Below are 12937 nucleotides of genomic sequence, written 5' to 3'. Positions count from 1 at the left end.
GCTGAGTATTATGAAATTCTGTTATCCTGTATAAATCTGTTCTGACACTGCTAACAGTCACTGGACAAAACAAAAGGAGGTTAGTTTCAAACTGCACAAACATTCTGAGACAATGGTTTTCTCTCTGTATTCTACTTAAAAATGAATGGCTCTGTCTAGCTCACTGGCATTAATCTTAACTTTTAATGTATTTGTGCATGTTAAAACATCTGTCATGGGACACATCAGCAACAGAAGCAATCTTTCCTGCGTAGCAGTTGGAAGAGTCTCTGTGCACCTACAGGCTGCTTGCAGGAGCAAATGCTGTGCAATGCGGTCAGACTTCCTTATACAGGGAAGAACAAGTTGGTTCTCTTAAGCCTTTGAGTGTGTGCAAAACTTTCTAAAGCAAAGTTTTACTCAAGGAAGTGAAGAATAAAATTTAAAACATTTCTATTAGTGCTGTAACATTACAGCTGGAAAGTTATTTATGTTGTGAACAGATGGAAAGCCCCCAGTTGCCATTCTGTTCAAGCAGGCCAGGTGTAAATCAATGGATTTGGTTTTGAGGTGACTAATCTGGGGAAAATCTGTTTCCTTGCAGGTAAGGTGGTATGATCTCAGTTTTCTGGAAGAGTATGCTAGGACAGTTCTTTGTGTCCTGTAGCTGATCCTTATTTTTGTGTGCTACTGAGACAGATGTAGGACCACCAGATACTCTGATAGCTGAGGTATCATTCCTATGGAGGAACGCTGGGGCGTCATCGAGTTCTCTATTGTATAGGTTTTCTATATCAGAAATGAAATTAAACTGTACTAAATGAAATAGAAGATGTGGGAATTGATAACAACAAATTTGTTGAAGGTTGGAGGGGATCTGTTTAAAACTGAGAATACTGTGTACTAAGAGATCCTGTGACAGGTTATCGTTTTAGTTCCTCTGCAGGGGAAGGAAATGTGATCCTGTGCTGCCTGCGGGTAGAGAGAGAGATGTAAGTGTCGTAAATGGTCCTGGAAAAGCTCATAATGAATAAGAAGTGAGTGTCCAGAATTGTACTTCAAAGGAAGATAAATTCTAATTGCAATTGAGGCAGAGAAGGTTTATTAGGGCTATCAAAGGGAGTGGAGCCTGTGTTTGCAAGAAGAGAATAGATGTGACTGCTTTTTAACTACATAGACGTATTACGATTCCTGATGGCACAAGTGGTTCTTTTCATTTCTCTTGCTGGAAACATGCACAGTATGATAGCCATAAAGAGGTGACAGGCTTGGGAAACTTGCTGGAGAAATCCGCAGATTTCTGAGTACAAATCTTGGCTGCTTTCTTGGTGAAACAAAAGCGTATAATTTAGAATTATAAATTATTATCGACTTCTGTAACGCCTTTGACACAGTCTCTCACAACATCCTCCTCTCTAAATTGGAGAGATATGGATTTGAAGGTTGGACTGTTTGGTGGGTGAAGAATTGGATGGAGGGCCCCATCCAGAGTGTAGCAGTCAACAGCTCAATGTCCAGATGGAGATTGATGACAAGTGGTGTCCCTCAGGGGTCCGTGTTGGGACCAGTACTGTTTAACATCTTCATCAATGACACAGACAGTGGGATCAAGCGTACCCTCAGCAAGTTTGTGGATGACACCAAACTGAGTGGTCCAGTTGACACACCTGAGGGACAGGATGCCATCCAGAGGGACCTGGACGGGCTTCAGAATTGGGCCAGTGTGAACCTCATGACATTAAACAAGGCCAAGTGCAAGGTCCTGCACCTGGGTCAGGGCAACCCCTGGTATCAATCCAGGCTGGGGGATGAAGGGATTGAGCGCAGCCCTGCTGAGAAGGACTTGGGGGTGCTGGTGGATGAAAAGCTGGACATAAACTGTCAATGTGTGCTCACAGTCCAGAAGGCCACCTGTATTCTCGGCTGCATCAAAAGACGAGTGGCCAGCAGGTGGAGGAAGGTGATTCTGCCCCTCTTCTCCTCTCTGGTGAGACCCCACCTGGAATACTGTATCCAGCTCTGGAGTCCTCAGCATAGGAAAGACATGGACCTCTTGGAGTGAGTCCAGAGGAGGGCCACGAAGACAATCGGAGGGCTGGAGCACTTCTATGAGGACAGGCTGAGAGAGTTGAGGTTGTTCATCCTGGAGAAGGCTCCAGGGAGATCTTATTGCAGCCTTTCAGTACTTAAAGGGACCTTATAAGAAAGATGGGGACAAACTTTTTAGCAGGGCTGTAGCGGCAGGACATGGGGTAACAGTTTTTAACTAAAAGAGGGAAGATTTAGACTAGATATAAGGAAGAAATATTTTACAATGAAGGTGATGAAACCCTGACACAGGTTGCCCAGAGAGATGGTAGATACCACATCCCTGGAAACATTCAAGCTCAGGTTGGATGGGACTCTGAGCAACCTGATATAGTCAAAGATGGCCCTGCTCATTGCAGGGGAGTTTGGACTAGATGACATTTAAAGGTCCCTTTCAACCCAAGCTATTCTATGATTCTCCTGAAAATAAACTTCTAATGATGTTCAGTCGACAAAAAAATCATTGGTAAAAAAACTAATTGTTTTAAAATATTTGGATAGCTAGAAGTTGTACTGGGAAATGCAATCAAACTTCTTAATGTCAACTGGTAAACCTGTCGAGATGAGGAATTGCTGACAGATGCCTCAGCTGAGTTAGTGGTTAGTATAATGCGGCATCATGATTTTTGTTGGGGTGACAAGTAGGGCTATTGCTTAGACAAGTGGTCTTATGTATTTATCGAAACTGCACATCTTCAAAGACAGTCATCTTAGTTCAATGTCTTGTTCAATTAAAAAAACAAAGACTTCCTATAACTGCATCGCGGTGGCTTTCTTGCTGACACTTGATATAGTTAGCACTGATGAAGCGCTGATAAAGTGTTGACATGTGTCCTCTAACTCGTACTGTAAGGATGTTTGGGGTGATGACAACATCCATTATGAGACACGTGGGAGGCTACAGAACAGAATCTTGTGTCTTGTATGATACTGGCACTCTCAACCCCAATCCTCACAGGTGATGCTGTGCCTTGAACAAAGCCAGGAAAGTTTCTCAGAGTTACTCTGGGCTAATGTTTATCACCAACTTTCATCTGTCACACTTACAGACATGGTCAAAATGCATTGCTGCAAATCTTGGAAAGGGAGTTTACCATCAGCTTGCTGTCTCTGTTGTTTAGTTATCGTTATAGTGGCTTGTAATTTAATTACATATGGTATACTGCACGTTTTGTATTGGCTGTTAAGCAGTTCTGGTGTTTACAGATACTAAAATGGATCAACTCTAGTCATGCCTAGACAAATACCTGTTTCAGCACAGGGAATGGAAAACTTAAATATTTGGAGCTCAGCTGCCTAAAACACAACAAAGTGATTTATTCTGCCCTAAAGCCTTTTTTGAACTTTCAGCCTGTATCTTTATCTGTAAAAGAAAGTGGCTGTTTCAAGCGCTAAGCATTTTAGACAGTTTAGCAAATCATTCCTTTTGCAGCACAGTCACTGACATCTCATTTCCGAATTTCTTCTGGACTTTGTCCTCTGCACACAGGTAACTATTAATCTTCCTGTCACAGTCACTGCATGTTTCGTGCTCTCTACTTTCTTCACATCCTTGAAAAAGACGACTGCATTTGCTGTGTTATGATCTTCTCCTGTACTGGGCTCTCCTTTTCCATAGGAGTTGCTCTGTGACTTAATTTTTCAAGACACATGGAGTCTGTGTCCTTACCTTAAAAAACACCTTGTCCAGGCAAGTCCAAGAGAAGAGCATACAAGGTCTGACAGAGATCAGCTTAAATCCTGGATCCCTGAAGTGACATGGGCTTCTGCTATTGCTCATTCTCTTTGTCTCTGAAGAGAAGCATCGTGCTTCTCTTAGCTCCCAGGTGTTGCTACAGCAGCCCAGGTAGTCTGCAAGAGAGCTTTGGCAGGGTAGAGTTACAACATCATCTTAAAACATCCCAATACTGGAACAGTACCAACTTTGACACCGTGGCTAATGAGCTTCTCTATGGGGCTTGTTTCTGTAGAGGCAAGGTTTTGGGTAATTTTCATTTTCTTCACTAATGTTCTCCCTTATGTGCTATTAGTTTTAAGGAGCTCAGTGATGGGCTCAGTAGCAGGAGCTACGGTTTGTCTCAGAAAAGACTGCTTTTAAGTTCCAGAAGACTGTTGCAGTCTTTCCTTATTAATAAAACTTGCCATGTTAAGGAGGGGGATGGAATAATGTCAAAATAAAGTCTTTCTTAAAGCACCATGTAGTTTTTTTTATTATTAAGGAGAACAGTTTTTAAAAGTCTGTTACCATGGCAGCAAAGCAGGCTGGCATGTCTATAGTCAAAACCCCAAGTCTTGTTTGACTGTGATTAAAGTAACGGTGTTATTTTAGTTTGCTAGTCTTCAGAAGAAGGGTCTGTTTGATTGCACAGCAAACAGTACTGGGGACCTGAGCTCTTTTGAAGCCAGGGCAGTCTAGTTAACGCACTGCGGTTCCTCCATTTCCCTGCATGGCTGCTCAAGGGAGGGCAGAGGATGGAGTAGGACTAATTATTTTAATGGCAAACTCAAGATGAACAAGATGCTGTGCCCCTGGCGCTGGAAAGGAGAATATAATTCTCAAGCTGCTGTGCTGCTGTCATGTGTTGCTTTTTGCACTGTTTGTGTAAAAGACAGTTTTGTCAGGGCCCTGGTAGCTTAAACCTGATCAGATTTTAAGATTTGAAGTGTAGAATCACAGCAGAGATACCAAATGTAGCCATTTAATAAAGTTGTTGGAAGGTCGTTGTAGGTGTTGCTTTGAGGAGAGAGAAAAAAAGTTTTCAAACGAGTTCTCTAGTATTCATCCAGGCACAGGATTACAGCATCACTTCATGTGCTCAAAATACAGGGCTGTGAAAGTTATGCTTATGACTTGTCTTCTCTAGCCAGTGAAAAATGAAATAGAAACTACCAGCTTGTGGATTATGAGGGGTGGTGGAAGGAAAAGAAAGACCATAATAAATGTAAACTTCTGTCATAAGGATCTTACCGTGGGTGGGAGCAGGGGACTACGTTCTGTTTCTTGGCAGATCCCATGAACTGTTGCTGGGTGAGCTGCACAACCTGATGGCAAAAATCATCTTGAGGTTTGAGAAACATCTACACTCACTGTTGCTGTGCAGAGCTGGTGTATCCTTCCAGTGTGTCACACCCCAGCTGAGATGAAACCTATTTCCATGGCTTCTCTGACCTGCTGCTCTGGCACGGGCTGGCTCTTACCTCTTCAGAGCAGGAAGGTCACATAATCCTGGCTCCATAAACTGCTCCATAACATACTATGATTCATCAGGTGTCCATGTGCAGCCTTTCTCACGGTCCTGGTCTTGAAGATGGTCTGGGCACGTATGCTGGTTAACAGAAGGAGGAGGTAGTCAGGAACAGGTATGCACTTTGTAAACAAGTGTAACGCTGAGATCAGAAGTAATGGCATTCACAAGAAGGAAAGTGTTTCTAGACAAAACAACTACCTGTCTGTTGGTGTTTCCTGTTTCAGCTTCCTCATTGCCCTTGAACCCATTTCAGAAGGTCGTTTTGCTGATGTAAATCATGGACTCCCCTTTGCAGTCAATTTTCTTCTTCCTTGGCTGGGTAAACAGCCCTGTATGCTCTGCAGAATACTTTGCTCTTTTACCAGTGCTTTAGGCAGTGGAATAGCTTAACTTGACAGCTTTTGTTTTTCAAAAGATTGTACTAGTGCCTGGGTCTTTGTTCTCTCCTTAAGGAAGCAGTGATGTTGTGGGCCTTGCAGAAAGTTTGAAGAAAAATACTTCCTTAGACTTTAGCTGGCCCCTTCATCCCAGTATGCTCCTGTTTGATGAGGGTCTGCCTGTTAGTAATAGGATGCTGTCATCCTTTTTAGTACCCTGTGCTTCAGGATTTCTGCAGGTAGCTGAAGGGAAAACAGGTGAATCAAGATCCTGAAATCCAAGGTGAAGAGGAGAAATAACCTCTTATATTAGAAAGAAATCATAAACCAGTGTGTCTGCAGATACCTCCCTGCGTGTGTATCAAAAAAGGGCAGATGATGAATCAGTTCCAGACCAACCTGAACGAGGGGCTTCTCAAGACCATGCCCAGTGTGTGTACATATATAATCTCACCTGAAAAAAATCTGTAAACATTTATAGTAGGGATACCTGTATTACTGTATGCATACACGTTTCTTCAAGAAATGCGAAACATAAAATGATTGCTTTCTCTTTCCCAGATTTGTTGTGCAGACTTTTGTTTCTACCCTTTAGAATGAAGCTGCTGTACGTGGCTTTTAACGTGTTGTCTAGATTAATTCTAAAGGGGCTTAAAAGACATAGTTCTCACTGAGAAGTAGCTTTCTTAAGAACATGCCTGATGTTGGCTTTGATCCTGTTTGTTAAAGTGACGCTATTGTAGAGATAATCACAGAGGGGGGGAAAAAATTGGTACCCTTATCATTTAAGATCATATAGGTTAGTCTTGGTTAATTAGTAACTGGAAAGAAGCTCTCTTAGTTTATCGTAAGAGTAAGGTTTGAAAACCACAAGCTGAAGTGTTAGAAAAACATAAAGACTTAACACTTCCTATTCTAAGGAAAATATTTTACTTGTGCTTAGTTATTTCCTTGGAGTCACTGGAGGGTACAGCCCATCTGAAAACGATAATATTGACTGTTTTGGCACCAGACTTGTCTCAGATGTGCCTGCACGTGAGCAGGCTTGATTTTTGCTTCATATGATAAAGAGTGTTAGGCATGGGAAATGAATGTCACACTGTTAAACAGCTTGTGGAAGCTTTAGTACTTCAGTTTGTTTTGATCTCTGTTTACACTTTTTTTCTTTTTTTCTTTCTTTTTTTTTTCTTTTTTTCCTGCTATAAATCAGCAGCTTTCTTCCTCTACCAATCAACCTACCACGGAACCTCGCGTGCGGTGCCCTCCTTTCCAGTAAAGAGTCTAGACAGCAAATTCCCTGGTAGCGTATGCCATTTCGGATCGTTATGCCTTTTTGCTTTTTTGTGAAGGCTTTTTAGAAACTGCATTACCTCACCCGTCGGCCTGGAGATTGAGCAGCCAGCGCCGCTGATAGGGCTGCGGCACCCCGCGCCGAGCCAATGGAGAACTTCAGCTTCAAACTCTTAATGAGCAAAAGAGCAGCGTCTCATTTAGGGCTCGATAGTTAATGTGGGGGGGAGTTGTTTTAAGTGTTACTTCTGAAAGACAAGCCACTTAACAATTATGTGCCATATTGCTGACCAGTGAAGCTGAACAAATAGCTATTTACATTGACAGATCAGAGGAATGTGTAAGTGCATCGTGGTAACCTACATTTTCTGTGCCAAGAGATTTGCAGCTGACTGCCTGGGTGACTCACTCCTTGGATTAGGAGATGAGGTAATGCTTCAGAGATACAGGGTGATGTCATTCCTTTACCTGAGCTGCATGCCGATGCTAGTTGCTAGTACTTTCAAGGAAAGTCCCTTTGCTGCTTCTGATGTACTAGAGAATGAGCTGCATAACTTGGATAGGAGTCGTTATTATTAATGTTCTCTGGTTAAGCTGCTCTTTTAAAAGATGTCAGCACAAGTGGCCACAAATGCCTTTTGTTATGTGTGTATGTGGGCACCTGCAAGTATGCGCATTTGCATACATGCCCCATTCTTCAAATAAAGCTATTTTAGTAAAAGAAGATCTTTGTGGTAATCGGGTGCAGTCCCTTGTCAGCACCATGTCATGTAATCCCGTTTATAGATACATTCATCTTAAAATAAGGTGATTTTTCTTTTTCCTCTGTTCTGTTTCTGTTGTGAAATGCCACGTTTGTGATGGTTAGTAACTGAAATGTGTAGTTTGCACTTACTCATGGTCAGTTTAACCCCATCTGCTCATACTCTGGCATTATCCTTCAGTGCAATAAGCTCTTTCGGCTGCCTGCATTCCTTTTCCTGATGTGTTCGCTGACAGCAGTTGTGTCGTTCCGCAGCCTTTCTTTCCCAATGTCACTCAGGACGTGCTGTTCACGTAGGTGCCCTCACAGTTGGGAGCACTGACAGGTGATCAGCAGAGATGACCGAAACGGTCTCGTCTGTCCTCCCCAGCTTATGGGGACCGAGGTTTTAACAGATGAGCAGGCAGTGACCCACTGTCAGGGAATTTTGGAAGGCATACAAGCCGTGACCTGATTTGACCCATATCTTGGGAGCATACAAGTGCGTGTTGCTGAGTGAGCTTCATGAGTGTTGGGATTTTGGGTGTGTGGTTCCCAGAAATGGCCAGCGTTTCCTTGCTCAGCAGTGATTTCTGGGCGATTCCTGGGCAGTTTGCACCACTGCCTCCCCTCTTCACCACCTGATGGGATGGTCTGCAGCCCTTCGAGCATCTGAAAGGCTGAACTTGCAAGTGGCTGTCTTGCTGCCACTGGCACACATCTAGTTTAACAACGCTATATGAATTTAGCTGACTTATGGCCAGTAGAATTTCTTCAGGATCTGACTTTAAGGTCAGTTGATGGCTGGGTTTGCCAGGCTTCGGCTGTGTGCTGAAACACTGGTACAGGAGCTGGTTTGGCTTTTGTACATTTGGAAAGCTGCGTATAAAAAGAGCCTTTGCTGTTCGTTCTTATTTATATATGGAATATCTCATATTGCATGGGCCTCCAAACTACTTGCAGGTATCTGGACCATCTGCAGGAAGAAACCTTACAGAAGATTTACTAATGCAAAGTAACAGCTGCACAGGCTAAAAGTTGTCATCAAAATTATTATGCATTTCTGAAAGAATACATTACAAAAACATTTTATGATATTAATCTTCTGTGTTGAATATTTTAACAAGATACTCCAACATGTTACAGATGCAACTTTGGCACTGTCATCTTTTGTCTTTAAAAAGGTGTTTTCCAAAATCTGCATGCTTTTGTTTCTCAAGATCACAAGGCTGTTCTTGAATATGAACGCCTACGTAAACCTTATTTGTTTCGTTTATTTTTCCACTGATCGGATGATTTCTACAGATGACCCCTCCCCACACAAATTTTTGCTTTTTTGCTGGTTTATTTCTGTAAGTGTATCTATAGAGCCGTGTGTGTGTATTTTTCCTCCCCAATGGTAGGCCATAATAAACATTCCTTGTGCATCACAGATTTCATGCACTGTCTCTTCCAGGATGTTTGGCCTTTATTGCCATAAGGTAAATATCTGGGAGGGGAAGAACATACCTTATTTTGGTTTGTAAAGAACTTCACAGCTACTCTCAGGGGTTTACTGTTATCATCTCTTCAATTACAAATTGTGCTCCTGAGAGGAGTTTTTATTTTAATTCTCAGTTATCATGAGGCTTTTCAAAGCCAGAAAGCATTGGTGTTGGATTCTTTAGGGATCTTAAATACAGTCACCAGCATTGTTGGGTAACTCGCCTAAATTTTCTCTTTGAATGAGGTGTGTCAAACAGTGTAAGAAGAGGTATTAGTCATGACATGCACTCATTTCCAAGATCTGTCTTTCCTTCCCTGTTTAGGTGATTCCCAACTTTGCTTAATGCTGTTTGCTCGTCTGTGACCTAGTTAGAGGAATAAAAAGTCTCATGTTAGAGAGAATTTTAATCATGCTAAAGATGTGGTTTCAGATCCTCACAGTGGTTCCAGAAATAATAACCAGAAACCTTCTGGATCTTTTGTATGGCTTCATAATACACATCTGTGCCTTGGAGGCTGATCAGGAATGTTTTGTTTGAAGTGACTAATACATATATGCCACAAGTAGTCTTTAAATCCTAACATGTAAGGTATCTGAATTTCTTGTAATTATGTTGTAGGATACTGCCCAAATGGACAGAGGTTCTGAAAAAGCATTAAAATCTTCCATGTTAATCCATATCCTCAAAAGCTAAGATTATGTGGATTACAATTTCTCACTGTTTGTGATGGGCACAGCCACTGTGGCTCCACAGTATTAGTTATGGTCTATCGTGCTGATAATGAGTTTCTTAATAAGTCCCTTAGTACTCATTGACAATGACTCATACTTCCGAACTAGGATCTCCTTGAAAATCTCAGTGTAATGGATGAAATGCCATATCCTAGTGAAGATTATTTTTTTTTTGACGTGTGTTTAAGAAAGTCAGGCAAGTTTTAAAGGAACAATGTACTTCAACATAAGAGATTCGGGGAGGAGAAGTTAGGTTTAACTGTCTGGAAAGGCAAAGATGAAATGTGAGCTCTGACCTCAATGGTAATTGCTCTTTCTGCTTTACACAGTAGTCATTAATCGTAAGCGAGCTCACATACAGCCTGAGCTTTCTTTTAAAACTGAATTCAGTTATCTGATCTAGAGAGAATGATACCATGTTTAGCAGTAAACTAGCTCTGGAAAAAAAACATCAGTGAAGTAGAACTTTACCTACAAAGCCACCGTCTTGAAACTATCACAAATAATCTTGCACTTTACCCAGTGACTGTCTCTTCAGGAATGCTTCTCCCCATATCATATTTTCTACAGTTTGGATGAATATTAATCTGTCAACTGATTGAGCTTTAAATTGTTTTGCTTAAAGTGGAAGAAGTGTCAGAAGCTGAACTATTTTTTAACTAAGAATAGTGAAACACAAATTTGATTTGAATGCCTGAAAGTTTTCTGTCTTCAGTATGACTTTGAAAAACAAGACTCTGGGATATGAAACCATAAAATAGGACACGGGACTATTATGCGCTGTACTTGCTTATTCAGCATTTCTGTTCCCATTTGTGATCTGTGTGTTTTGATAAAATTGTGGTTAAATGGTTGCTAACCTTCAATTCAATTATTTTAGGTATTTGGAAATAAGATGATAATCCCTTCCTTGGATGGGGACCTTTTCCAGTGGGATCGGGATCGAGAGAGCATGGAAGCAGTTCCTTTCACAGTTGAATCTCTTCTCGAGTCATCCTACAAATTTGGCGAGGATGTTGTCCTCGTTGGGGGAAAATCTTTAACAACCTATGGGCTGAGCTCATACTCAGGGAAGGTAAGATCCTGAAAAGTTGCCTTGTATATGTGTGTTCCTAGCACTGTCTTGCAAATAGGTTGCTCCTGAATTTTAAAATGCAGTACAGCTCAAGTATACAACTGCACGGCACGAAAGAGGACAATCTGAGCTTCTTGGGCAACAAATGCAGGGGGCTGGAGTGCGGCCAATGGCTGGTGCAGTTAGATGGTATGGCTGAGCCCCTCACTGCAGTCTCCTGCCTGTGAGCTCCTGCTGTATCCCCTGTGAGATAGGTGTGAAAGCCAGCACCCTTTGCTAAGCTGATTCAACTTGCTAACCCAACGGAAAACTGTTCACTTTTTGTTGGATTAGTTTTGTGCTGGGTGAGCTGTAGCCAGCTCAGCAAGGGGTGGGGGAGTGTCAGAGCCAGCACAAGGGAAGGGACGGGGGTTTGTGACGAAAGGTGAGGGAGGGGGAAAAAGAGGGATGACCTCTTTCTACCGAGTTGTGAGAGGAGTTCAGCTTTATCACAGACCTCTGCTTGAAGTAGACTTTGCTGTTCAGCTTACTGCATATGAAAGAAGGCTTTAGGCGACACACTTTTTTCACAACTAATTTCAGATTTTCCACAACTAATGAGGGATAGCTTGTTTAAAACGAGGAAAGCATTCAACATACGCAAAAGTTTTAAGACTTGCAGCTGTCGTCAGTGAGTTTACTATCTCTTAGAAGAAGTTCTCCTTATGTTTTAAAGTCATATGCAAAAGTTAAGTTGAAAACTACTAGCTATCTGACTAATTCAGAAGGTATTTTTCTTCTGAAATCCATTGGTTAAAAGTTGTATATTTTGAAAAATCACAGAAGGAAAATGGCTAGAAAAAACACAGGAATTAATTGCATTATTCAGAGTCCTAGAATTGACATCCCCCTCACCTTCTTTAACGTCAGATGTCATTAAATGCTCGTACATACTTTCTGTAGTGAAGAACAGATATTTGCTAAATCAGAAACGTTGGTGCATTTTAAAACAAGTTAAAAAATAGATTCAGTTTAAAAATTTTAAACTTCCAATGTTTGTTTTCCACAAAATCCATTTTTTCATTTTGACCATACAATTTGATGTAGAACACTTCTATGGCATGGTGTAGAGTGATCACCAGTGATAAAGAGCATAGACCCAAAACAAGAGTTCATGAAATCATTTTGATTTCCTCATTGATAGCAGAGGGCACTGTGCACCAACAGACTGCTCCTCCCCCGGTGTTCAGGAAGTGGAAATTTCAGTTTCTGCTTTGATTTCTGACTTATGCTCACAGTAGCAAAGATGCCTTATACAGGAAATTGTGCCTGGCTCTTCATCATTACGAGTTTGAGCAGTCTGCTGTCTTTGGCAGTATGATGTCAATTCAGGCTTCCTGAAATTGTGTTCAGTTCCCTTTTCAAAATACAGTTGCCCATATAATCCAAATTCTGATTGAGACTGAAGCTGTTGCAAAGTCTCTGTGACCGTGAGAGTTAAATAAGGTCTTCTTTCCCCTTTAATAGATGACAAGGCAAATGGGGAAGGCTCTGAGCTATTTTATGTAAGTCAATAATGCTTCATTTGAAGCTAATAGGCTTATGCTGAGACAAATATGTCATGAAAGCACAATTATGCTGTGGGTCTTGCAGGAATGTTCTTTTGATGTCCATAGAAATAGTGGGAAAAGAGAGAGCTCACATTTCTTTCTCTTAAAAGTAGAAATACGTGCAAAATACAGTCAAAAGGTAGTCAAAACAGCCCAAATTGTAGACTTACTACAATCTTTTGAAAATTCTATTTCTGAAAAGCCCTTATCTTTTTAAACCAGGCTTTTCAACATCCTTCAAGTAGAGCATCTAAAATCAAGGAGCTCCAAACCATCTGCAATCCAAAAATGTGTTGCAGAGATTTTTAGCTTTGAATATTGCTGTTCATTA

At 41.4% G+C, this 12937-nt stretch overlaps 1 protein-coding gene across 1 annotated transcript in view; it reads left to right on the top strand.

Annotated features, from left to right (window-relative positions):
- Positions 1–12937, top strand: part of EIF2AK3 (eukaryotic translation initiation factor 2 alpha kinase 3) — a 45565-nt gene that overhangs the window by 12046 nt on the left and 20582 nt on the right. Inside the window, exon 3 of the mRNA XM_054203259.1 lies at positions 10823–11017. Within this exon, the coding sequence (XP_054059234.1) occupies positions 10823–11017 (195 nt within the window). The remainder of the gene's footprint in view (positions 1–10822; positions 11018–12937) is intronic.

The sequence above is a fragment of the Rissa tridactyla genome, chromosome 5, assembly GCF_028500815.1.
Source record: "Rissa tridactyla isolate bRisTri1 chromosome 5, bRisTri1.patW.cur.20221130, whole genome shotgun sequence".
Lineage (NCBI taxonomy): Eukaryota > Metazoa > Chordata > Aves > Charadriiformes > Laridae > Rissa > Rissa tridactyla.
The sequence above is the reverse complement of the archived record's forward strand: the minus strand, read 5'-3'. Positions and strand labels throughout refer to the sequence as shown.